We start from the raw sequence: 26,357 nt of genomic DNA, 5'->3' as shown, positions 1-26,357 counted from the left end.
CATGCATAAAGTCAGTGCAATATCTTTAATTATCAAAACTTTAAAGGTTTAATGCATTAAATTGTTTTTAAATACAAACTATGGACACATTGGAATGCCAGTACATCTGTGTATTTGTTTACAGTCATCATAATCTAAAAATAGCTTCATTGTGCAGTTGTGGATGCAGACATGTGATGAGATACACCGTGGTGTAAAAACAATTTAAGGGACATGGATTGTTCATTCTGTCCCCATGAAATGATTAAAACTCATCATGATTAAACTGGTTTTTCAGTGCATTCAAATGTTTTTAGAGCTTTTCCACTTTCTTGACAAACTGAATGATGTCATCGGCAAGCAGCTGCGGCTCCTCGAAGGCGGCAAAGTGTCCACCCCGAGGCATGTAAGTGTAGGAGTAGATCTTTCGGTACCTGAGTTGTGCCCAGGATTTGGGGCAATGAATGAGCTCCCCGGGGAAAGCAGCGAGTCCGGTGGGCACAAATATCCCTGTCCTGAAACAAAAAAGATGAAATTGAACAAGATTTTACCAAAAAGGGTCAAGATGGACAGAATCACTCTAAAAACCTGACTTCCCCCTGTTGTGGAAAACCTCTCCTAGTCTTAACAGTTAGAGCTTCCCCTCCACTGAAATTCTCTTTATAGACTTTAGAAGATGTCAGCATTTTGTCACATACTTTGCATCCACCCTGTTTTCAGGATTTCCCTTGAAGTTCTCTTTGTAGAAGCGCATGGAGGACACGATGGTGCCCGTGGTCCAGTAGATCATGACGTTAGTCAAGAGCTCATCCAGACTGAACTTCCTGAAATAACAACATACATTAATTAGCCAGCAACCATCACACAGATCCTCATATATTAGCTTTATCTCGTACCTCTCCAGCCCACCATCCTCCAGGTTTCTGTTTTTCATGTCAGTCCAGGTCGAGAACTTCTCCAGGATGTAAGCCGCCAATCCCACAGGAGAGTTGTTCAGCCCGCAGCCTGTACACACGATAGAAAAACACTGATGTGACATTTAGCCAGGAGTGTGTTTGTTTTGGAGTTAAAAGGAAATCAGATTAAAACTAATTTTCCTGGTTGAAGTCAACTTTTACTGGATACAACGCCACAAAGTAAGGTATTTATCAGTACAGTTAAGTAGAGCTACGGTTTGAAACATGACAACAAGCTAACTTTGTCAGTTTGTAGCGTAGTTTAATAGCCAGATATATATTTAGCTCTACTCACAGCCAGGTGCTCTGAGACGTGTCTGTAACGTGTAACGTCAGTAAATCCTGCTTATGTCCTGCCAATCATCTACCAATCAGAGCTAATGTAACCTCACTCTTCATTTTATTGATAGACTCTCAAGTTTGAACAGACCACTGCAGAATAACTGCTGACTGTGGGTTGGAGTCAACATTAGCACAAACAGGTTAGCCCCTTTATTAGCCTTTTGCTCGTGTTACAGCCTCAAGCTTGCGTTTTAGCCTTTAGCTCATGTTTTAAATATTAACTCTTCTTTAAGCCTTAAGCTCATTTTTGAGCCTTTAGCCTGTGTTTTAGCTTCCAACTCATGTTTTAGCCCTTAGCTTGTGTTTCAGCCTTTGGCTCATGTTTTAGCCTTTAGTTTGTAGTTAAGCCCTTAGCTTGTGTTTTAACCTTTGGCTCGTGTTTTAGCCTTCAGCCCATGTTTTAGCGTTTAGATCACATTTTAGCCACCGACTCATGTTTCAGCATTTGGCTCTTGTTTAGGCCTTAAGCTTATTTTTGAACCTTTAGCCTGTTAATATTTAGCCTTGAGTCTGTGTTTCACCTTTAGCTTGTGTTTTAGCCTTTAGTTTGTGTTCTAGCCCTCAGCTTGTGTTTTTTAGCCCTTAGCTTGTATTCTAGCCTTGAATTTGTGTTTTAGCCCTTAGCTTGTGTTTTTTGCCCTTAGCTTGTGTTTAAGCCCTTGGCCCTTGGCTTGTGTTAAAGCCTTTAGATTGTGTTTCTAGCCTTTATCTTGTTTTTTAACCTCCAACTCATGTTTTAGCTTTTAGCTCTTATGAGCCTTAAGCTCATTTTTAAGCCTTCAGCCTGTTAATATTTAGCCTTTGCCTGGGTTTTAGCCTTTAGCTTGTGTTTTAGCCCTTGGCTTGTGTTTTACCCTTTAGTTTGTGTTTTAGCCCTTAGCTCATGTCTTAGCCCTTAGCTTGTGTTTAAGCCCTTGGCTCGTGTTAAAGCCTTTAGATTGTGTTTCTAGCCTTTATCTTGTGTTTTAGCCTTCAACTCATGTTTTAGCTTTTAGCTCTTATGAGCCTTAAGCTCATTTTTAAGCCTTCAGCCTGTTAATATTTAGCCTTTGCCTGGGTTTTAGCCTTTAGCTTGTGTTTTAGCCCTTGGCTTGTGTTTTATCCTTTAGTTTGTGTTTTAGCCCTTAGCTTGTTATTTAGCCTCCAACTCATGTTTTAGCCTTTAGTTTGTGTTTTAGCCCTTAGCTCATTATTTAGCCTCCAACTCATGTTTAAGCCTTTAGTTTGTGTTTCTAGCCTTTAGCCCATGTTTTAGCCCATAGCTTGTTATTTAGCCTCCAACTCGTGTTTTAGCCTGTAGCCTTTTTTTAGTCTTTAGTCTGTTGTTTTTTAACCTTTAGCCCATGTTTTAGCCTTAAGCTTGTGCTTTAGCCTTTAGCTCATGCTCTATCTCTCTCCTGTTTCTCTTTCTTCTGCTCTTCTGTCCGTTTTCTGTCTGACAGTTAGGCTCCAGTGTCCACCATAACTACAAAATTAATCACAGAAATCGCTTTCTGAAGAGAAAAACACAGATCTCTCTTCTGTCTGCTAAACTTTTCGTCGCCCGGCGTGGTGTTGTCATAGAGACTTAGACGAGCTGTTAATCAATCCAATCCCAACCTGATTGGAAAGCTAAGAAGTAGCATTAAGGAATAACCTATATTGGTGCTGATAATCTTGATTTAAAGCGTGGATTATGATCAGGCATTGTAAAACTTCATCTCCTGTGGTTTAGAGCGTCCCCACCTGCAGTGTCAGGTTTCGTGGCCTGGATGTGGAAGTAGCCTGATTCCCTCAGAAGTTCCCAGACATTTTTCTCAAAGTAAGGAAACAGCCGGCGAACATCTTCCCGAGTTAAGCCCACCAGGAAGGGTAGATAAGGACCAATTATGAGGGACAGAAGCACTTTGAATCCTCTGTTTGAATTAATCATGTTCAGGTGGAGTCCTCTCACACACCTTGTTAAGAGAAGAGACGGACTGTCAGAATAAAAGTCACATCACAGAGTTTAACATCTTAATCTGCAGAGGGTTTGATTTTCTACTTTCAGTGCAAGTTTTTATCGTGTTTTTCTTCCTGCAAATCATTATTCAAGCACCACAGTCTGCAGAAATGTATATTGTCAGCAGTTCCTGAGTGTTTAGCACACTGCAGACAGGGTTTCACAATTTCAGGAAGAATGTCACAATGTTCCCTTTGTAAAGACAAACGGTCCGGATGGGAAATTCCACCGCAGCAAAATGTTGCAGCTTGTTTTTCCAGTAAGGGCTCGTGTTGTTGTTGACTTACTCGGGCTTCAGCTGGGCCATGTTGGTGGTGATGAGGGAGCCCCAGTCTCCACCCTGCACATAAAACTGTGAGAATCCCAAACGCTCCATCAGGGTCAGGAAAATCCGGGCTGCAGCGATGGAATCAAATCCTGGAATGGACAGAAAGCACATATATGAGCTTAAACATAATTCAAGCATACTTGTTTTAGCTAAGATTACCCAGAGTTTTTGAACCAGGTTAATTTCCAGTCAGTGGTGTCGCTTCCCATGTTTTCTGTGTTTTCACCACTGACTACACAAAGATGGACGATAACCCCATCTTTACCTACCGCACAAAATTCAAACCAGAATAACTCCACAGCTGCCAGCAAATAACAAAGACCTTTAAGAGGAAAAATAGTCTTAAGACTTTATTTAGACACTGATCTTTTTGGTGAGGACACACTGGGTCCAGAGTAAACACAGCTTTACATCAAAAGTCATGGAAAAATTATTAGACCACATTGTCTTTTTGTTTTCAATTTCTTGTTTATTTTAATGCCTGGTACAATTATAGGTACATTTGTTTGGACAAATATGATGATAACAGCAAAAATAGCCCATAAGAGTTTAATTTAAAGGCTGACACTTCACCCTTTTTATGGTTTTCTTGATAAAAACCTAAATCACTGAGGTTCCTACATTAATAGCTATGGCATTGTGCTGAAAAAAACAGCTTTCAGGCTGTCTATGTTTTTTCTGTCTGTTTCAGTCACATAAAACACACAGGAGCTTGCATTTGATTGTCTAACCACTATTTTTGATGACATGCATCTTGGCGTTCTCTCCACCAGCTTCTGACTCTGTTCTCCATTTGGAGTTTGATGATGATCCACTGGTTTTCAGTTGGATTAAAATCTGCTGATTAATCTGGCCAAAGCAGGGTTTGAACATTCATGTTCTCCATCCAGGCTCTAACTGACCTCGCTGTGTGGTATGGGGCAGCGTCTTGTTGGAAAATCCAGTCATTTGAATCAGGAAAGAGTTTTCCAGCTGATGGAGGAAGACTGGTTTCAAGAGTAGCCCTGTTCAACCCAGACTGAAACAATCCCAGACCATCACTGATCCACCTCCATGTTTTACTGTAGGGGTCAGACAGTCTAGTTTGTAGGCTTCTCCAAGTCTCCTCCTAACCAGGAAGTTGTCTGGAGTGGACATCAGCTCCAAACTGGATCCATCCCTGAATAGAACCTTCATCCCAACAGTCCAATCCTTGATCCCTAGCAGAGAGTACCTGGGTCTTCCTCTGCCTCTGGTTGATGAAGAGCTTCTTCTGTGCCCTGAGTGTCTTCAGACCAGCTTCAAGAAGTCCGTTTGTGATATTTCTCATTTTAAGCTCCCTGGAGGTCTGACCACGATTCCTGACTCAGGAACGATGAGTGCTCGGTCATCTCGTGGGGTAGAAAGACGTTTCCTGCTTGACCAGCTAGCAATTTGGTGGTACCATGTTGGGCTTGGTTTTTCTTGGAGATCTTCAGTTTTTTGGCTTCCTGTCTCTCACTCAGGACGATTTCCAGCAGAGCCAAGATGGCCGCCTTTCAGGCTTCACTTAAATCTTTTGTTTTAGTTCTCTTAGTCCTCTGGGAAAACAATAAAGCTTAAGCTTCTGGTAATTTACCGTTAGGGATACCAGACATTACAATGAAGAAGAAATTGAAGAAAACAAAGTGGTCTAATGATTTTTCCATGACTGTACTTCCCACCCACCTTGTTTATGAGGCGCTTCTGAGAACCCATAGCCAGGGATGGACGGACAAATGACCTCAAACACAACATCATCCTGGCTCTCTGTGAGGAGAGGCAGGATCTTGTAGAACTCAAAGAAGGAACCAGGCCAGCCGTGGACGAGCATGAGGGGCAGGACCCTCTGATGCCCACGGTGAGGAGGCCGCACGTGGATGAAGTGCACGTCCAAACCTGCGAACAAACACGGTGGGTGGTGTAAAAATCAAGTAAGACGGAAGTAAAACATCCAAATTGTCAGGACTTTGAGTACCTTCTATTTTCGTTTTGAAGTGTGGATACTTGTTGAGCACGGCCACCTGTTTTTTCCAGTCGAACTTGTGTCTCCAGTAGGAAACCACGGTCTTCAGGTAAGTTGAGTTGAAGCCGTACTGGAAGCACGCGTCCTCCAAAGGATCCGTGTAGCGGCTTTTGTCAATGCGCTCATGAAGATCCTGCACAATAACATATTATTTTCTAATTATTTACAGTTAATTTGCTCAGTGTTGATGTTTTATCGCATATTCATTTGGCAGCCATATTCCTCTGTTGTTAAGCTTTAACAGTGGTTTGAGGAACATAGTAGCAGTATATAAATGTGGTACATTGGGGCTAAATGAACCTGGATTTCTTCATCTGAGGTTTCCACTTCAAAGGGTTTGATTGTATCATCTTCTCTCGGGGGTTTCTCTCCAGCTCCCCACCATCCTTCAACGAGGGGAATGGTTTTCACTTGTTTTCTTTTGTGGTACAGGTATGCCAGTAAACCGCCTGCTGCAACCACTGAGCCTACCAAGGCCTGCCTTTGGACCAGATCCAGGGCAAATAAAGTTTCCCTGAAGAAATGTGACACAATGCAGTGAGTGAAAAGTTATTGTTGGTAGTTACTGCCCAGAAATCTTTAAAAGTAGCTGAAAAACAATTAGCTTTCATAACAAGAATTCAAGAATGTGTGAGCTACTTACTTTAAAACCTGCAGTCTTTGCATGGTGCCGTTCCAAAGGTGAAGTGATTATTAAAAACCTGCACTGGGACAGAGGTCAGCAATGTTTTATTTTCCACATTAGACATGGAGAACAACGCAGAAGCATGTCGAAACATTACAAATGAGCAATATTTCAGCATACCTTGTTTGCTTTTTGCAGATTACCCTCAGGTTAAGGTAGAATCTGGGTAAAACAGGACAGGTACGGGGTTCACAGGTACCAAAATCGAGCACACAAGAGTCGAGGCAAGCTGTCTCAACAAAAAGTGGTATCAGTGATTGCATTCAGGTAATGTCGGATATCTGAGTTCCTAGAGGAAAAAAAAAATCATGAGCACTAACATGACGCTAAACATTCCAGATCAAATATATTTGATGGTTAAAAGTTTTTTTATTAAACCAGGAGCTATGGATCAATTGTAATTGGCTCATTTGGATCTCATTACATTAAAAGAGTCAGACGAAGTTCCACAATACAGGTAGAAATTATATAATAATATGAAACTATCTCGCATTGCGTCTTTGTAACTCATAATCACATTGTTCTTCTTTTATTTTACCTTTGTCCTACTGTTGACCATTTCAGCAAATGAATTACAATTGTACAAATTTTATTTCCTAGTTTACTACAGTTTAGATATTTATTCTCATAGCTATGATCCTAAATTTTATGATTTAATCACATAATCTTGTTCATCTACTCGGTTTATGTTAAATATTTTAGTTTTATTTTTAATTAACACCAGTGTGACATACAGCAAGGTTGTCAACTTTTTAATAAATAATAAATAAAGTAAATAAAATAAATGAATAAATTAAATTTACAGGACACTGAGAAAAAAAAGTAATTTTTTCCCCACCATTTATATACTCAAAAACAAAATACATTTGCTCTCTTGTCATACTTCCCATTATCCATAAGATAAATTCAGTAAACGAGATAAATTTTATATGAATTACACAGTTTGTGAATACAAAGCTCATTGAAAAGTGTAAATAATAATATGGCAAGTTCACAATCACAATGAATAGTCGATTGCCAGCTGTTAGGAACAAAAAAGTAATTTTCATTTTAAGTTGTGTGAAATATTTTGCATTAAACATAGCTTCTAAAAAGGAGTTATATATTTTCCGCGAGACACTTGAACGCACCAATAGCAACAGAGATGTTTGATTGGCTGAGGGAAATGTCACTCAGTGCGTAGAGCGTCGACAGTGACGTTGTTGATTATATAACAGGGAGGGAGCGCGGAGGTGTTTTGTTGTTTTGGCGCATTCTGGGAAGAGGAGCGATGTGGAGATTTGTCGTCCCCGTTGTTCTTGCGGTGCTTTGCTCCGCCGAAAAAGGCCGCCTGCTCGGGGGAGCGATTGACGTAGATCTGAGTGGAGATGCGGGGGCTCAGAGTGCTCTGAACTTCGCTGTGGTTGAACACAACAGGGCGAGAAACGGTCTGTACCTCACCAGGCCAGCAGAGGTGATATCCGCGACGAAGCAGGTCAGTAAAGCTTGATTTAGACTCATAAATGTTAATAACAGGATGATTCTGATGCTATGTTTGCTGGGGGGTGAAACTAACAACTTAAGTAACGGTAGGCCAGTGAACGGCTGTACAGTGTTTATCCTGACAGTGTGACGTCAGACAGTTAGGATGGCACTGATTTAGATAATCAGGCCTGTACTGATTATTATAGTGTTCTAGACAATCCTAACCCGTTTATTTCGATCATCGACAGAAAAAATACTTTGATGTGGTTACTAATTCTCTATCCGGGCCATGGACCCAAAATAATCCTATTATGATTGGAATTAGACTCTCAGTTCTCAATCTTTAGGCTAGTGGTTCCCAAGGGGGGTCGCTAAAGGCCTTCCAAAATCAAAAACTGCTTATGATTGCAAGTTTTATTCATTATTGTACAGAGTTAAAGTAAATAGGGGCTATATTTTACATCAATCCAAGCTTCTTTTTTTTTTTTTTTTTTTTTTTGATTGTCCCATGAAAGTATTAAGTTTTTTTGTTTTGTTTTTTAGCACTGGGACAAAATTTTGAGGATGATGATGATGATGTCTACAGAGTACAGAGCTGTCCTAAACTTTGTGTTTTTGCTGCTGCCTGTCTTGGCCAAGTCTCCCTTTAAAGAAAAGGTTTTTAATTTCTGGTAACATAAAGGTTAATTTTTTTTAATGAAGGATTGAATTTTTAAAAAAAGGGTTTTGAACAAAAAATCCTGAAATTTGATACATTGTTGTTGTTTTCTTCCACCCCTATCTTCTACAATTATTTTAATCATTTATTACATCTTTTTTTGTGTTCATTTATTTCCTACCTGGACTTTGGACCCACTTTAATCTAATTCTAAGTGACATTAGAAGAACTCAGTCATTCAAGCTTTCAGATGCTGTCTTTAGACTTTTAGACAATATGAGTGGTGTTTTATCTATGAGAAAATATGTAAAAGTCACTTGGAAAACAGTGGAAGAAAAATACTGACATTAAAAGAACAGATATGATTATTGAACCATGCTAACCATCACCTCTTCTTCATTCTCATCTTCCTCTCTCAGCTGGTTGCTGGCTACATGTACACCTTCACTGTGAGAATGGGGACGACCCCCTGCAGGAGGAACGCCGCTAACGAGACATGTGCCGTCCATGCGGACCCAGCGATGGCTCAGGTAGAAACTTTATACAGGATCAGCTTCAGCCTCAGGACATTATTATTTTTATTTATTTATTTATTTATTTATTTATTTATTTATTTATTATTGTTTTTATATTTCACTTTTTAAATGATTTTACTGACAAACTGCAAAGGAGAATGATAATAAACATTCATTAAAACACTTGTCTAGAACAGACCAAATTAAAGACAGAGGGGATAATAATAATAATAATAATAATAATAATAATAATAATAATAATAATAATAATAATAATAGTAATAATAATAATAATAGTAATGATAACGATAATAATAACAACAATAATAATAATGACAATTATAATAAAAATGATAAAACAAAATGAACCAATGGGACATTATATTGTAGGTTTATCAAACAGTAGACTCAGTCAGTCTGATTGTGAAACCATCACATCCTTCCCCTTTTTTAAAGCTCTTCTAACAAGACTGGGTGAAGGGGAAAAAAATAGTTTGCAGATAAGTTGAGTTACAAACGTGTTTCCAGAAAAACTGGGGAAACAAACAAATCTTGTGAATGTTTTAATTGCTTCTGCACAAAGAGTGGGGGCTGATGAAAAAATATTGTGCATCATGTCCTTAAAAAATCCAAAACATACGTTTTCTTCGAGTCTGACCACGTCTGAGAGGTTGAATGAACTGGCCGTGCTCTAACCGAAGTGTCCTCTGTCTTTCCTCAGCCTTACCAGTGCGAATTCAAAGTGTGGGACCGCCCATGGATGAGTGAAATCGAGCTGAAGAAAGAGGAATGCACATAAGAGAAGCGCAGGGGGGAGTGTTTTTCCAGTGTTTCCATTTTTCCAGAATCACTTTCCTACTGAGTGAAATTTCCTGCAGCAAAAGCACAAAAGTATTAACACTTCAATTAGCTGCCTCTGCTTTTTAACTCTTAAGCTCAGCTGCATCCTGTTTCTGATGTGAGGGCATCCTCCAGCAGCAGTCGTGTCAGTGTTACCCATTTTTACTGAAACAAGCAATTTCCTGTAGATGCTCACTGAACTTTTTGATAATCCCTTTTTAACACCATGCTGTGGTTAGAAATGAAATAAAATTTGTAGCATGAACTCCAATACATGTGTGTGTGTGTGTGGTTACTTTGCAGGTTTTAATCTCATTTATTCTTTGTGAATTAACAAGATTCATGTGTTTTTTAAGAGTTCAGTGTAGGAAGAGAGTAGGTGGTAGTGATCTGCAGAAACTCAGGCAAAATGAGGAAATGTGAGGTACATGAATTCATTTCCAAAATGTCCTGTCTGTAAACACACTAAACATGTTATAAAATACCATAATTTTCATGTATCAACATCTTGTCTTTTGTGTAAAGTGATTATAATAACAACAAGTGGGAATTAATGGTTCAAATAGTCATGATTTTGAGGTTGGTTATGTTTTTATTCTAGTTTATGTAATGTAAGATGTGTTATCTATCACCCAGACCTGGCTTTGACAAGCAGTAACATCAAAATTACTCTTTATGTAGATCAGTATAATAACTTTTCATTTAATTTCTATTTATTATTGATTTATTTGTTTGTTTTTTAAAATTTATTTATCTATATATATTTTTTTAATTTGTTAGATTCATTTATTTTTATTATTTATTTATTCATTAATTTTGATTAATTTATTTTTTCCTTTTTTATTTTAAACATTTTTGTGGACTATTACATATCACTAAATCTTAATCTTTATCATTATTTGTTACAAAAAAAGGAATTCTTCCTTGTTTTGAACAATTGAACGTACTGAGTGGGCATGCGCGTGCGGTGGGTGAGACCCGCGAACTTTCAGCCTAGGTCTGTGACGTCAGTGATGCTCATGTGATGATGCAGGCGTCAAACACTCCACAGGCAGAGAATGTCACAGCCTTCATATATATCTATGGTCACAGATATCATTAGTTAGCATCAGGTCAGGAGAAGGAGATGGAGTGGAGGCTCATACTCTTCGTTCTCCCGGCACTTTTCGCCCTCAGCTGTGGCGATGCGGGTCTGCCTGGGGGTTTTAGAGACGTTAACATCGAAGAAGATGTGGGGGCTCAGAAAGCTCTGGAGGCAGCGGTGGCATGGCACAACAAGGTTACCAACGGCATTTACCTCACCAAGGTGCGAGAGGTGAAAAAGGTGGAGGTGCAGGTGAGTCTGTCGGCTGCTCGTCATGGTGGTTGTGTCTTTGGTTAAAAATAAGCTGTCTCCTTTCAGAGAACTATATCATTTATTGAAAGTCTTTAATTTTTTTTTTTAAGGCAGTATACCTTACCTAGTGTCTAAACAACCTTCTCTGATGCCCTATTTACAAACATTCACACACAGCAGGTTCAGATGGCGCCATAGTTCCCCTCCAATGAGTTAAACCTGTTAGCATCTTCTGTAAGGAGTTTTTAAGTATGATGTGGTCCAGTTTGGGGGATTTACAGGGTATATATTTGAACAAACTGGTCTAAGGGGAACTGTATGATGTATAACTGATAACAGATTTTGGTGATAGTAGATGAATATTTTCCATTTGCATGAGTTTTTATCAAACTTTCTAACCATGTTGGATGTTTATTTATTTATTTATTTATAAAGGCAAAACCTTGAATACTTTGTGCACTCATTTACAGTGCCTAAACTAGTCCAAATTTACAAATAAAACAAATATTATGGACCAACCACACCTGCATGCGAACATTGCCTCTAGAGAGCCCTCCTTCCAACAGGAAATGACCTGCTGAACTCTCTACTGTTCTCTGTTTCACAATTTTACTGTAAATGTTTTGAGGAAGGGCTGCCAGAGTTTGATAAACCATCACCCCTCACACTGTGACCTGTCAGTAAAGGTTGTGCCCCTATCAGCATCCAAAATCTGACACCTCACCATCAAACAAGAAGTTGATACTGCTTCATCATACAGAGTTCTAATGATTGTGAAAAAAGTAAAGATCTAGATGAAAAATCCAGGGTTATGAACTTCTTTCACAAACACCAGTCCCTCAGTCACAGAGATTATTCATAAAGAACAGGAACATCCATGTCTCTATATTGTTTTCCTGAAACAAAGATAATCTGATGATTGCAGCGGCTGTTGGGTTTTAAATCTGCTGTATGTTTGCTCTTGAGATTATCCATGATCTGTATTTCACATCTTTTCTTTACAGGTGGTTGCGGGCCTCAATTACAAGATAACTGCGATCATGGCCAGAACCTCCTGTAAGAAGGACGCTTCATCTGAAATGTGTCTCTTCTCTGAGGACCCAGAAAATGCTCAGGTGATTTCTGAAGTTAGATCTGAGATGTTTTTACTCCAGTATCTTTAATTTGAAAAAGCAGTCAGTGCTGACTGGGTCAGTACATGGATCAGCTGTGATCCGTTGCATCATTGAAAACACCTGCTTATTGTAAACATAGGGCGTAAGAGTTCAGTTTTTATTTTAAAGTCATAATGTTGATTATCTGGATCCAGATCATGACCAACAGGAAGTGGTACAATTGACTGATTACTCTGGGGTTTTTTTTTCAGACTTACGAGTGCACATTCAATGTGTGGGTGCGCCCATGGCTTAAGAGCCCCCCAAAGGTGACTCAGCAGTGCTCCTAAGGGAACAACGTGGGAAAAGATCCTGTCAAAGGAGATTTTGCAGAATCAACCTCAGACAGAGACACCTACCCATGAAATTTCACTGGCCAAACTTTGTAATGCTTTGTAATCACTTTATCTACCACCTAACAATAAAGTGCTCAGTGAAATAAAGCAAATCCGTGAATGTGTCTGTGTCCGTGAATGTTGGTATAAACTTTCATGATGCAGAAGTTTTATATTTTGTTCTTTGAGCTAAGAGTGCATCATCATCATCATTATCATCATTGCGAAACGTGTGCCATCCATGAGGACCTAGAGAAGGCTGAGGTAAAAACGTTATACAGTCACAACTTCAGCCTCAGGACATTATTATTACTATTATTATTATTATTATATTGATATTAATATAAGTTTTTTTTAGCTGATTTTATTGACAAACTCATTGGAGGATAACAATAAACATTCTTCAAAATACTTGTTTAGAACAGACCATTTGGGGTGGGGGGGGGATAAATAAAAAAAAAATCAAATAAAAATAGTATCAATAGGAAATTATTATAGATTGTTTAGATCATGGGTGCAATCTCAAGTGAGGGGTTTAATTTGCGAAGAAGTTAATTCAGGAAGAGATTAATGTATGTTCTGTAAACACACTGAACATATACTACATGCCATAGTTTTTATGTATTTACATCTTTTCTTCTGTGAAAAGGATTTATTCTAAGATGTGTAAACAGATGGTTCTTAAAATCATGTTTTTTTAGTTTGATTATGTTTTTGTTCCACTATATGTGATGTATGATGTGTAATCTATCACCCAGTCATTAATTTGACAAGCAGAAACAACAAAATTCCCTCATTAGTAGATCAGTATAATAATTTTTCAATTTATTTTCATTCATTATTTATTTGTTTGTTTTTCAGTTTATTATTATTATTATTGTTATTATTATTATTATTATTATTATTATTATTATTATTATTATTATTATTATTATTATTATTATTATTATTGTGGACAATTTCATATGACACATTTATAGAACTCCTGAATCCCTGAATGGCCCAGGTTTACAAAAGTAGTCAATCCTCAATATTCAAAGTTAACTGTTACAAATACAGGAATTCTTCTTTATTTTAAACAACTGAGTGCACCGAGGGGGCATGCGCGTGCGGTGAGACGCGCGAACTTTCAGCCAATGACTGTGACGTCAGTGATGTTTATGTGATGATGCAGGCGTCAAACACTTCACAGGCCGTGAATGTCACAGCTTTCGTTAGTTAGCATCAGGTCAGGAGGAGCAGATGGAGTGGAGGCTCATACTCTTCGTTCTCCCGGCACTCTTCGCCCTCAGCTGTGGCGATGTGGGTCTGCCTGGGGGTTTTAGAGACTTAAACATCGACGAAGATGTGGGGGCTCAGAAAGCTCTGGAGGCAGCGGTGGCATTATACAACAAGGAAAGCAACAGCGACTACTTTACCAATGTGCGGGAGGTGAAAAAGGTGGAGGTGCAGGTAAGTCTGTAACTCACACGCGGAAGTGAACCGGTTTCGTCTGGCGAGTGGTTTTTACTCTGAACCCAAACAGAGTCCTCCAGCTTATAAAGGTCAGAGCCTCATAAGCAGTTATAAAAACCACAGTTAAATGTACTCACAACGCGATTTAGGTGACAGAAATCATTTGTCAAGATGCCTGAAACTACGTGTTTCTTGTTGAAACTCAATATAAAAGATCTTGATTGTTAAAAAAAGAAAAAGAAAGTAGCAGTTTGATCGTATCTGTGCTTTAAATCTTTCTATAATAAGCATTTCAGATGTTTACAATGTCATCCTGATGCTCAAGAATGAACATTTGGATATTTGTATTGTTTGCTATATACCTCATCCAGTGTCTTAGCAAACTTATAATGCCCCATTTATAAACATTCCCACACACAGCAGGTTCAGATGGCTCCCCTCCAATGAGTTAATCCTGTAAGCATCTTAAGGAGTTTGTAAGTACGATGTGGTCCAGTTTGGGGGATTTACAGGGCACATATTTGAACAAACGGGTCTAAGAGGTATTGTACAATGTATGGGTGATTAGAGATTTGGCAACAGAAGGAAAACATTTTTCATCGCCTGAGTTTTTATTAAACTTTTTAACCACGTTGGATGGTTGTATTTTATTTTTTCTTGAGGCAAATCCTTGAATCCCTTCAGCACTCATTTACAGTGCCTAAACTAGTCCAAATTAACAGGTAAGACAACATATTGCCTCCAGAGAGGAAACTCCAGTGACCTGCTGAACTCCCTACTGTTCTCTGTTTCACAATTTTACTGTAAATGTTTTGAGGAAGGGCTGCCAGAGTTCGATAAACCATCACCCCTCATACTGTGACCTGTCATTAAAGGTTGCGTCCCTATCAGCATCCAAAATCTGACACCTCACCATCAAACAAGAAGTTAATACTGCTTCATCATACAGAGTCCAGTCTCTTTCAAATGTCATACTCTCTACAAAATGCTACGCTAGCTAAAAAAATAAATCAACATTCTGCGTGGATCCTTTTAAATTACTTCAACTTTGCTTTTATTGTGTTAATGCCAATTATGTAAGAAGTAAAGGTCTAAATGTGTAATCCAGTGTTGTGAACTTCCCCACAAGTGACAGCCTGGTCAAAGTCATAGCCCCACCTAGTGGTAAAAGCTAAAGCTAAATTGTTGATGTATTTGAAACTACACATGTACACTAACCGCTTCTGTGTGAGATCATCCATTAATCACAGAGATAATGTATGTATGCTCCTGAGATTATCTATGATCTGTATTTCACATATTTTCCTTACAGGTGGTTACGGGCCTCAATTACAAGATAACTGCGATCATGGCCAGAACCTCCTGCAAGAAGGACGCTGCATCTGAAATGTGTCTCTTCTCTGAGGACCCAGGAAATGCTCAGGTGATTTCTGAAGTTAGATCTGAGATGTTTTGACTTGTTTTCCACAGTATCTTTAATTTGAAAAACATCATTAGAAACACCTGCTTATTGTAAACATTGGGAGTAAGAGTCCAGTTTATATTTAATGTCATGTTGTTGATTATCTGGATCCAGATTATGACCAACAGGAAGTGAAACATTTGTCTGCCTCCTCTGTTGTTGTTTTTCAGACTCATGTGTGCACATTCAATGTGTGGGTGCGCCCATGGCTTGAGAGCCCCCCAAAGGTGACTCAGAAGTGCTCCTAAGGGAACAACGTGGGAAAAGATCCTGTCGAAGGAGATTTTGCAGAATCAGCCTCAGACGGAGACAGTAACCCATGAAATTTCACTGGCAAAACTTTGTAATGCTATGTATCACTCCAACTACCACCTAACAATAAAGTGTTCAGTGAAATAAAACATATCTGTGAAAGTGTCTGTGTGACAGTGAATGTAGGTACAAACTTTCATGATGCAGAAGTTTTATATTTTGTTCTTTGAGCTAAATCTGCATCATCATCCAAATATTTAAGGTAAACTCTGACAAGTCTTTTTTAGGAGGAGATCATTACCATTTTTTAAATTAATAATTCATTTATTTATGTACGTATTTTTCGTAGAAAGCGAAAATGGCAATTATAAAAAAAAACGAGCGAACGCTCGAGGCTTTTATTTTGAAATCAAGAAAGGAAACGTACGGTGCATTCACTTGCTTTGAGAATAATCAGAAAAAAAAGAACTTATACATTTAGCTCTGTTTACGAGAATTTTAAACAACTAAAGGAAGTTGAGGAAAGTATTGACAGTAAAAGCTCACTTGATTGATCAAATTAACTAATATATACATATAAATATGTTTGTGGTCGACCTACTGCGGACAAGCCAACGCTGCAAAATAGTATAATGCGAGAATTTTCGTATTTACGTACTGCGTCTCCAACCGTCTGTAGTGCACCTGAATGCAGCTCGTGACTGGGTCAGACAGCATGAAGTAAAAGTGGTGACATGCAGGGCTGTAAATGTTTTATAGAGAGCATTTGACAAAGACTGAACTCCGTACACATCTGTCATTACCCCGTAGTGAGTGGACGAGAAACCTGGTTTTTCAAACACAACTGAAAACATGAAGATTCTGACTAAAAACGAGCTGCAGCTCGCCGAAGAAGCTCTGATCAATCACTTTCCAAAGAGTTTAAAGGTAACGTCAAGTGTGAAAGTTTAAACAAAGAACATCCTGTTGCTTTAATACGTGCAATTAATAGTTTTTCTCTGTTTGTTTGTGTTATTGCTGTTATATTTTTATCATGCACTCTGTGGCTTTCATATTTGGAAGTTTGGGCGTTTTTTTGTAAAACATATGCTAAAAAATTTATGTCGGCAAAGCTGTGTAAGCATATTTTAAGTTTTGCAGTTGTCTGTAAAGCATATACGATACATAAACGATTTTTTTTATTTCACGCTTCAACAATGTTTCGGTGTTACGCCAAAAAGCTCGTGAACACAACGAATACGAAAATTTCCCGACTTCACCGCCAGGGTAATGGAACAGTCAGAGAGGCACTTGAATGCAACACGTGTGTTTGTCAACGTCGTGATAAATAATAATATTAGATCCATAAAGGCACGATTAAAGGTACGACAGGTGTTCACTGTACCGAAGGAGCAACATGAAGATCCTTAATGATGACGAAATACAGATTGTTAAAGGAGAAATGGTTAAACACCTGCCAAGAAGTTTGTAGTAATGTAGATCAACAGTAATTTGTATTATATATATATATTATTAAGTTTAGAAAATTACTGTTCATTACATTGAGCTCTTGTAGTATCTTGATTTATTATTCATTTTATCATCATTATTTATTTATTTATTTATTTGGTCAATGGATTATTTCCTAATTTTTTATTTTTTTTCCCAAGGTTTACGGTTTCCTCTATGGCATCAACAGAAACAGACCAACTACCCTGGAGGTGGTTGTGGATAGCTGGCCGGATTTTAAGGTTATTATCTGCAGACCAGACCCAAAGGCAAGTTCACTGACTACTGGAAAATTCAGTCACTTTTTAGGATTTTTCAAGTTGTGAATCCCTAGTAGGACTTTGAAGAGACACTTTCGGACATTGGAGGCTTACATTGCACCCTGTCATTCCCATAATACTCTTTTAACCTTGTCAGATTGTTTGGTGTCAGTTACTTTTAGTGGGATTATTTCAGTAATTTGTGAAAATATTAATAGTTCAACAAAGAGTACTTAAATAGACTATCTAAAACAGAATAAAACTAACAAAAAATAAGATTTCATTGATTTAATTTGTTCAATTAAATGTGCAGTATACCGTTGAAAACCATTTTAAGTATGAAGGTTTGATATTTTTCTTGAAATGTTTTTTTCTGGTAGTTGTCTGTCACACTGTTACTTAATACTGTTTGAGTTAAAAAATAAAATGTAACTTTAAAACTCAATTATAGTGACTTCTATGATGTTCAATAACTTTTAGTGTCCTCAACATTAATTTACCAAATGAAGTTTACAGAGAGTGATGTAAAATGTTAAACTTAAAAAAAAAAGTTTTTAGGAATATCTTACATGTTGAATTTAGAAAGTTGCTTTCTTTTATTTCCTCTGATTAACTCATTTTTATATTTGTAAGATTGCTGAAGACACCATTTGTTAAGGCAAGTCGTTGGTAATTACGTTCCCATGAAGTACTCGGCCACCCTAAGCAGCTTAACAATCTGTAAATGTTTGTTGTGGAGTTAACATTTCTCGGCACGCTCAGTTCTGGATATCCAAACGTTAAAGCGATGTGTAACAGAACAAGAACTTCCAAATAGACGATCTTGTCTTTCATGGTCTGTTTGCTTTTGTAGCTCATAAATAAACACCACCTTTAAGTCTCTTGCACAACTGGTGAAAATTCCTCACAGGAGCTTTAATTTTTTTGTTATTTATTTATTTTTTTTTATGTAATGTTTTGGTGAAAGTTACGCTCATAATGAACAAGCTTAAGATGAATTCACAAACCCAGCTCTTTAGTCTTCAGTCTTGACCACTGGTCCCTCTGGTAATGAGCAGAATTTGTCAACAAACTTTGTTTTTACTTCACAGAACAGACGAGCTCTGGAGTTCATGAAGAAGGTGACGTATTTCTGCATGGATGAGCAGATTTTGAGGAAAATGCTGACAGAGGAGAACGCCATTGACTGGAGCACTTATTTCCTCATTGGGGGTGAGTCGAAACAGGTGTTTTGTTTTGTTTGTTTCAAATTTTTCTCCATGGTAGAAACTTTCTGCAACAAGTATTTACTGACCAGTGCAAAGATTTCCTGGCAACCTCTTTGCCAATTTGCAGCTACGTTTCATTTTAAAAAGGCAATAAGAAGGTGATACTTTGTGAGACTTTGGGGCTTTTTTCTGTCTGAAACCAATTTTAAAATTTGATACTTCGAAAGCAGCAAATTCTAGGACATGTGGTGGCTTTTTAAATTCACCCTCTTAAGATATTCATGGCTTTGGTTTTATTTGCAAGAAATGAAAGTATGAGATGCCTGTATGTTATAAACTTATATTTCTGTAGTATCTTTTTATAAACTTGAATTATCAATGTACAACACTGATATTTATTTTTGGTGTAGTTTTATTTTCCTTTAACTTTTTTCTTTCACAGCATATGGGCAGGATCTTAAATTCTTTTGTCATTTTAATCTGTTTTAATATTTATATTGTTTTTATTTTCCTGATTTTTTACTTTACTTTACTTGGGAGTGGTTTCTTTCATTCCTCACATTTCTCTTTTACTCCTCTTTTATTTCTTTTACTGTTTGTTTTATTTTGTTCAGCCCTTTATAAAATTGCTTTTGAAAAGTGCAATACAAGCAGAGTTTGTAATAATAATAATAATAATAATAATAATAATAATAATAATAATAATAATAATAATAATAATAATAATAATGATAAGAACATATATTTCACAACAATAATAAAAAATATAATAAATATATTTTCATTATTATTATTATTATTATTATTATTATTATTATTATTATTATTATTATTATTATTATTATTATTATTATTATTAAATAATCAGACCACAGTTAAATGGTTAAGCTATCTGAGCTTTAATGCTGACAGAAGTGACTTTCAGACCTGAACTATGATGTGGCATTTCAAAAAGCTATCTAAAGAATAAAGAAACTTAAACTTGTCCATGATCCTGTTGGTTGAAGAGTTGAAGATTGCTTTAAAAAATGATAATTAATTCACCACAGAGGTGAAATTTTTCTCCATCATGCAGAAAAAAACAACACAATGTATTAAACATAATTTCCTCCACCAGGATTTGACTCTTCACACACCTCAATGCTCAAAGAAGTGTCTGCAGAGAGAGAAGTCAACAACAGAGGCTACACTTTGGTGCATCTCATGTTTTTACCGGACATCAGCAGACTGCGCACGCCAGAGATCGACAGGTAGAGTCTAAGTGATGGTAATAAAGAGAAGTAAAGTGAGGTGAGGTCTTCTTTTTTTAGAAAGTTATGCACAATTTGAAGGCCATTTATACACCCTGCTTTTGTTAACACATGATAAAACATGATACACTTCCGTGGAGGCTGAAACACATTAATGCAGAAAGTAGAAAGAGAAAAAAAAAGATATAATCTGTTTTTCCACAGTGAGCTTGAATCAAGGATCTCATCTCTGGACCCCTCCCACACTGAGCTGGTGAATAACACCTGGAAGTTTGGGAAGAACCAGCAGGGTTTTAGAAACATTAAAAACCTCATCACTAACTTCCCATCGTGCTGCATCACCGACACTCAGGGGGAACCCGTGTCCTGGATCCTGATGTATGATTACTGTGCTCTGGGTATTCTGTACACGCTGCCGGAGCACAGGGGGAAAGGCTACGCCAAAGTCCTGATCTGCTCCATGGTGAAGAAGATCCATGCGGAGGGATACCCGGTCTACTGCTTCGTAGAGGATGACAACACACTCTCCCACAAGCTCTTCACAAACCTGGGCTTCACTGAGGATCCCTCATACAGAGCAAAGTGGGTTGAGTTCAACTTTTGACCACAGTCCATTTTAATTTTTTTAAGTATTTACTTGAATATGTTGCTGAAGTAAACGTCAAAAATGGTGAAATAAGGTTTCATGAATGAAGTGTAACTCAAATGTTAAGTTGAAGGAAATTGATAATTTATCTGTCTCTGCTTCTGCACTTTTTTGTTTTGCTTGTTCAACCTTAAGAAGGTTTTATTTACCAGTCGTGTTTTAATTTAAGTGGATTATGAAGTGCAAATCTATTGAACTGCTTCAAAAGTCTGTGATTGTTATGTAATTGTGAAGTAAGTGAAGGGGCCATTAACACAATCATGCCGGTTTTTCGTACTTACAGATTCAGGTGTAACACTTTATATTCCATACAGATTAAAAGCTTCATACACTTTAAGGATTAAGTGTTTGTTTTTTTGTTTTTGAATCACCTAGTGGTCATCAGGGTCTGTATAAATAATGTGCAATTCAGTTTTTAGTGTGTAACTTGTCAAATCTGACATTTCTTTATACCTAACAGTATCAAGACAGAACTGTCACAACTATGAGATGTGGTTTTAAAACTTTACAGACATCTACGTCACATTTTACATATAGATAGAAAGCTCAGCCAGTGGAAATAAGTCTAATTTTTAACCGGTATTGCGATAAAACAACAGCCAAGAGGCTTATTTTGTGTGCGCGTCTTTCCAGAATGCCCCTACCAATATGGCGGCGACGTGTGCAACTGTCTGCTTTTAAACATAATTTTTCCCTAACACGTGCATTCAATGGCACAATCAGCATGTTTTATCTAGGAACAAATCTTTGTTCATGAAGGAATGGATTGATAAGGGTATCATCTTTGTTCTGGATATGCTCACTGTTGAAGGCAACTTCTATTCATATGAGGACTTTATCCATCACAAAGGCTTAACTGTTTCTCAAAGAGAATTTAAATGTGTGACAAAAAGTTGCTCTCCAAAGCTACTACATTTAATTCAGAGTGCTTTGATTAATGGTCCCCTGACTGGAATACTTCCTTAACTTATTATAGGTGGAAAAAAACTTTGTGATCGTCTGTGTAACAATCACCATAATAGAAGAACAATGACCTCAGAACATAGTCTATCACCCAAATCATCATCCATATGGAGACTCTCATTCCCAAATGTTTCAGCAGAAATGATCTGGTCATCAGAGCCTAATAAATTTCTCATTCCTAATAAAGTGAAAGAAATTCATAGGAAAATATTGCACAGATTTTACCCCTGCAACAGGGGAGACTGGGGACAGTTGCAACAAGGGACGGTTGCAACAAGCCTTATTTCTCCAATCAGAAACATGCTAGAGTGATGACACTCACACTGCACATGCTCAGTTAGACCCTCTACCCACCAAGAAGAGAGAGGCCATATTGAGCATCTGGTCCTGCTTCTATCAAGTAAAGTTGTTTTGGAGGTATGAAAGTAGCTTTTTTCATGAGCTGTGTTTTTGTCATACTGTCCTGACCTTATGTATGAATGAATCCAAACCTTTCTAGTTTGAATCACTGTTTGTTGACTATTAAATGACATGGTGAGCATGTGTCAATGTCAGTGTGGCTAGCTCGCACATGGCGTTTTGTCATGACTGGCACCATGGGGACAGTTGCAACAGTTGCAACTGTCCCCGTGCTATTAGGTCAGTCATATTAGAAGAGACCACACAACCATATTTTTAAAGATTTTTAGTTCAAAATAGGCAAAATTAATATGTTTTATTGCTCATGATGAACAGAACAGGCAATCATATGGAGAAACTAACGCTAATGATAAACAGAATAATTCCCAAATAACTTGTTAAGCAAAAATTAGCAATTAGTTATTATTGTATGTTGTATGTGTCATATAAACTTGTCATATAGTGAATGAATCATCTGAATTGAGAAATTGTAAAAAAGAAATAATTCCATTCTTTTTGTCCCAAAATGCAATATTGAGTTTTTATAGCTCTAGTAACACCTGCACATTGGCTCAAGGTAGGCCCATGTTTTAAACAAAACAAAACAAATTAAATACCTTAAAGCTGTACAGAAAAGAAAATTGAATTTGAGCCCACTCTGGGTCATAACATTAGTATTTGTCCTATTTTGACAAAACACTGAGGATAATTAGTGAAAAATTAATGTTTTTAATATGTTGCAACCGTCCCTGATCTGTGTTGCAACTGTCCCCAGGTTTGGGGTCAGTTGCAACGTCCGAATTCCTCTATTCAAATTAATATTGTGATTATTATGTTATATGTAGCCATCTTTAAATGGTATGGGCATTTAGCAGACAGATGTAGGTTTAATATGTAAAGATTTGGTGAGACTAGTCCAAATATTCTCTGAGTAACTGAGGGTAATGTAAAAAGTGTTGCAACTGTCCCCAGTCTCCCCTACTTTCTTGAGTAAATTCAAAGAAAATTTCTCTTCATTATGCTCTTTTTGCAATATTGAAGATGAATGTTTACAACACCTTTTCTACAACTGTCCTCATGCTCATACATTTTAGGTTGAAGTCTCCATGTTGATTTATCATTGTTTTAATAGATTGATACCTATTACAGAAGAAATGGTTCTGTTTCTACATTATGTATCTGATTCACATCACATTGATAATGCAGTAAAACTTTGTTGTATTCTTGGAAAAATTCATATTCACAAAGCCAGAATGTTAAAGTTCATTCCAAACATTTATCTCTATCGCAATGAACTGAAATATTTAGCTGAACTATGTCTGGACTGACTACTTACAAAAAAGCTTATAAAACACACCAAATTTTAAATGATAACCCAATTTGTCTCTTAATTTCTTCATATCTTAGTTATATGTGTACCTTTATATTATACTCTATGTTTTTTGTTTGTTTAATACATGTTCCGTGGATAACTATAAAGCTGTTTGTTCAATACACTTTAAATTGAATTGTTTCAATTAAAAAAACAAACAAACAAAAAAAAAAAAACTGTCGTCTTTCCTTGAGCGCAACCCAAGGCTCAGAGGGATTAATTATACAATTTATTGTTATAAAATTATTTAATTACAATTAATTAAACATGTATTAATTCATCTATTTATTAAACAGTCTACGTTGCGGGCACATTCAGAAAGGGGAAACGAAAAACAGAACAGGGGGCAGTTACCATGGCAGTTACCAGTCAACCCACGTGTTGCTGACAGCCAATCAGATGCCGTCTTTTACCTGACGCTAAAATTCAGGATGTGTCCAGACATGTGTTGCAGAAGTGTGAGCAGGATGATACTATAGCCTTAAACAATATGATTTAAAGACATTATTTCTTCTGAAGTGACCATGGAGCTGAACGAGGAGCAGCTGGATGTGGCTGAGACCGAGCTGAAGAGACATTTACCGTTTTCACTTCCGGTGATTTACCGCCACTTTACCTACTCCTCAGATTGAGACTGAAAAGGGAGTTACAGTAGTGGTAGACGGTTAATACTTTTAACTTTTGATTATATTGCTTGATAATACAGTTGAATTACCATAATATTGATATTTGCTGGTAATTTAAGATTTGGTAAAAAAAAAAAAAATAATAATAATAATAATAATAATAATAAAGGTTTAATAAATGCAATAAAAAATCATGCATTTCTCAAAATACCATCCAATATGTATCTCAGAATTTTATAAAAATGTCTAATTTAAATTTAAATGTCTGTGTTATTTCAGGTTTATGGTGTTTTGAAGCTCAGAAAAAGACTCACAACAAACCGTGTCACAGTCTTTGTGGACAGTTGGCCTAACTTCTGTGTTATTGTCTGCAGACCACATTGTGAACAGGTAACTCAGTGCATAAAGTCACAAAAGCCTCTGTTTCTCTGCACATAGCCTATGATAATCATTTATTTCTCTTACAGAAAAGTGATTTCTTCAAAGACATTCTGGTTTTTGCAAAAGATGAAACTCTCCTGGAAGAAACCATTAGGAAGCCCTCAGTTGTTGACTGGAGCAGGTACCTCTGTTTTGGTAATAGCAAATTTCACTTGGAAAGCATATCATTATGTGGCACGCAAGAGTCATGGCTTCATCTTATGCCGTATAGCTCCACTACTAAAAAAATAAAGGGCAAAGATCAACCTACTGGTGTCGTTATAGTATCTGAATTATTAACCCACAGGAAAGTGTCAGTAAACAAGCGGGTAGGTCAGAAAGAGGACAGGAATCGGAGAAATTAGATACTTTAAGTTTGCTTAAACAAGATGTTTTTTAATGAGACATTAACAGAAATATAAAAGATGGTCTTGGTGTGACATATTTGCTTTGCTAACAGAACAAGTCTTTATTTTTGTTTGTTTATTTGAAATTAAAATATAGTTCCAGGCTCAAATAAAAAAAGTTCCCCAAAAGACAAATATGATAAACACACCACAGTGCAACACGTGACACTGTCTTTGCTGTTTTTCTGTCCAAGGTTTCAATCGAATACACATGAAGACGTTCAAAGCTGTTGCCGCTGAGAAAGCCGTGCCCTGTCGTGTGCTGCCCGTGTGTCACATGATGATTCTGGAGGATGTTTCCAGCCTTCCCTCCATAGACAGGTAGTGCTTTTACACCTTCACCTTACACCTTTTCAGCACTCAGCTCAAACACTCACTGATTTGAAATTTCCTGCAGCTCAGGGATCCGACTCGGCTCCATGGATCAATCCCACATCGGCCTGGTCAATCAGACGTGGCAGTTTGGAGATAACCCTGGAGCTCTCAGGATGATTCAGAGTATGGTTGCAAACTACCCGTCCTGCTGCATCCTGGATGCTGAAGGAAAGCCCGTGGCCTGGATCCTGGTGTACAGTCACTGTGCCATGGGAATGCTGCACACACTGCCAGAGCACAGAGGGAAAGGTTACGCCAAAGTCCTGATCTGCACCATGGCCCAGAGACTCCACGCTGAGGGGTACCCGGTCTACTGCTTCATAGACGAGGGCAACACACTCTCCTACAAGATCTTTACAAACCTGGGTTTCACTGAGGATCCCTCATACAGAGCCACATGGATGGACTTCAATGAGCTCAAATAACTGACACACTTTAGTACGTTTGATAGATTCATATTTTAAGGAATAAATTGGATGCAATGAGAAAACTGGCATCGCTAAACATGCTCCCTTCATACCAAATCATTTTCTGTTTATGTCTTACTGTTGCTTTTTAGGAAATCTGCTGAAAAGTCCTTATTACAAAGTCCTGCACTGTAGCTTTTTTTTTGTCATATTTCAACTCTGTTTTTGCTTTTTTTAAATTTTTTTTGTTAGTGATTTAAAATGAACTTAAATGTCTTGTGTTAATGTTTCTTTTCCTTTTTTCCAAAAAGCTTTGACACCTTGTGTGAAGCACTTTTAGTCACTTTGTTGCTGAAATGCACTATAAAAAAATTGCCCTGCCTTGCCTCATATTTAAATTTCAGACACTGAATCTGTAAATAAGCAACTTGCACAATAAATATGATTGAAGTATTGGTTAAATTTGTTTTGGAGTACTAATAATAATAATAATTAGTATTATTATTGTTATTATTTGATATATTTAGGTATGATTTTTGTGTTTAACAATCTAAATTAACATATTTTACAGCCATTCTCATGAGATTGATTCAAATTGTCAAATTCAAAATAAATTTATAAGCATGAAGGTTTTTTTTTATTAAAAAAAAAACATATATATATATATATATATATATATATATATATATATATATATATATATATATATATATATATATATATATATATATATATATACACATTAGAAGCAAACACATATTAAGAACAAAA

The 26,357-nt window shown here is 37.1% G+C and overlaps 6 protein-coding genes across 8 annotated transcripts; 5 read left to right on the top strand and 1 right to left on the bottom strand.

Moving 5' to 3' along the window:
* Nucleotides 1-292: 292 nt before the first annotated feature.
* On the bottom strand, nucleotides 293-6,552 carry ephx5 (epoxide hydrolase 5). Of its 3 annotated transcripts, none has more exons than XM_074676095.1 (10): nucleotides 6,415-6,552; nucleotides 6,253-6,315; nucleotides 5,910-6,123; nucleotides 5,562-5,742; nucleotides 5,273-5,482; nucleotides 3,546-3,675; nucleotides 3,003-3,214; nucleotides 876-984; nucleotides 678-803; nucleotides 293-494 (listed from the first exon to the last, which is right to left on the bottom strand). In XM_074676095.1, exons 2-10 carry the CDS (start codon nucleotides 6,273-6,275, stop codon nucleotides 293-295), a joined length of 1,407 nt encoding a protein of 468 aa, XP_074532196.1. In that variant the 5' UTR covers nucleotides 6,276-6,315; nucleotides 6,415-6,552. The 3 variants fall into 3 exon arrangements, with proteins under 3 accessions (XP_074532196.1, XP_074532197.1, XP_074532198.1); XM_074676096.1 differs by having other exon boundaries at nucleotides 6,253-6,310; nucleotides 6,415-6,548; XM_074676097.1 differs by having other exon boundaries at nucleotides 6,253-6,310; nucleotides 6,438-6,480.
* A 962-nt stretch (nucleotides 6,553-7,514) lies between these two features.
* Nucleotides 7,515-10,042, top strand: LOC141795083 (cystatin-like). Its single transcript, XM_074675841.1, has 3 exons — nucleotides 7,515-7,768; nucleotides 8,836-8,946; nucleotides 9,653-10,042. Exons 1-3 carry the CDS (start codon nucleotides 7,565-7,567, stop codon nucleotides 9,728-9,730), a joined length of 393 nt encoding a protein of 130 aa, XP_074531942.1. The 5' UTR covers nucleotides 7,515-7,564; the 3' UTR covers nucleotides 9,731-10,042.
* A 722-nt stretch (nucleotides 10,043-10,764) lies between these two features.
* LOC141795191 (cystatin-C-like) lies at nucleotides 10,765-12,695 on the top strand. The gene is made up of 3 exons (XM_074675989.1): nucleotides 10,765-11,107; nucleotides 12,112-12,222; nucleotides 12,474-12,695. Exons 1-3 carry the CDS (start codon nucleotides 10,898-10,900, stop codon nucleotides 12,549-12,551), a joined length of 399 nt encoding a protein of 132 aa, XP_074532090.1. The 5' UTR covers nucleotides 10,765-10,897; the 3' UTR covers nucleotides 12,552-12,695.
* Nucleotides 12,696-13,742: 1,047 nt separating this feature from the next.
* On the top strand, nucleotides 13,743-15,900 carry LOC141795190 (cystatin-C-like). Its single transcript, XM_074675988.1, has 3 exons — nucleotides 13,743-14,048; nucleotides 15,364-15,474; nucleotides 15,684-15,900. The coding sequence occupies exons 1-3, from the start codon at nucleotides 13,839-13,841 to the stop codon at nucleotides 15,759-15,761; spliced, it is 399 nt and encodes a 132-aa protein (XP_074532089.1). The 5' UTR covers nucleotides 13,743-13,838; the 3' UTR covers nucleotides 15,762-15,900.
* A 560-nt stretch (nucleotides 15,901-16,460) lies between these two features.
* On the top strand, nucleotides 16,461-20,983 carry LOC141795241 (glycine N-acyltransferase-like protein 3). The gene is made up of 5 exons (XM_074676056.1): nucleotides 16,461-16,692; nucleotides 17,415-17,522; nucleotides 18,605-18,725; nucleotides 19,839-19,971; nucleotides 20,176-20,983. Exons 1-5 carry the CDS (start codon nucleotides 16,618-16,620, stop codon nucleotides 20,573-20,575), a joined length of 837 nt encoding a protein of 278 aa, XP_074532157.1. The 5' UTR covers nucleotides 16,461-16,617; the 3' UTR covers nucleotides 20,576-20,983.
* A 2,734-nt stretch (nucleotides 20,984-23,717) lies between these two features.
* Nucleotides 23,718-26,014, top strand: LOC141795332 (glycine N-acyltransferase-like). The gene is made up of 5 exons (XM_074676175.1): nucleotides 23,718-23,947; nucleotides 24,257-24,367; nucleotides 24,445-24,553; nucleotides 24,999-25,125; nucleotides 25,202-26,014. Exons 1-5 carry the CDS (start codon nucleotides 23,876-23,878, stop codon nucleotides 25,602-25,604), a joined length of 822 nt encoding a protein of 273 aa, XP_074532276.1. The 5' UTR covers nucleotides 23,718-23,875; the 3' UTR covers nucleotides 25,605-26,014.
* The last annotated feature ends 343 nt before the right edge of the window (nucleotides 26,015-26,357 follow it).

Source organism: Halichoeres trimaculatus, unplaced genomic scaffold (assembly GCF_033239565.1).
Source record: "Halichoeres trimaculatus isolate MK-OKI-2021-1 unplaced genomic scaffold, fHalTri1.1 fHalTri1_scaffold_8, whole genome shotgun sequence".
Lineage (NCBI taxonomy): Eukaryota > Metazoa > Chordata > Actinopteri > Labriformes > Labridae > Halichoeres > Halichoeres trimaculatus.
Note: the sequence above shows the minus strand (reverse complement) of the source record. Positions and strands in the feature narration are given on the sequence as shown.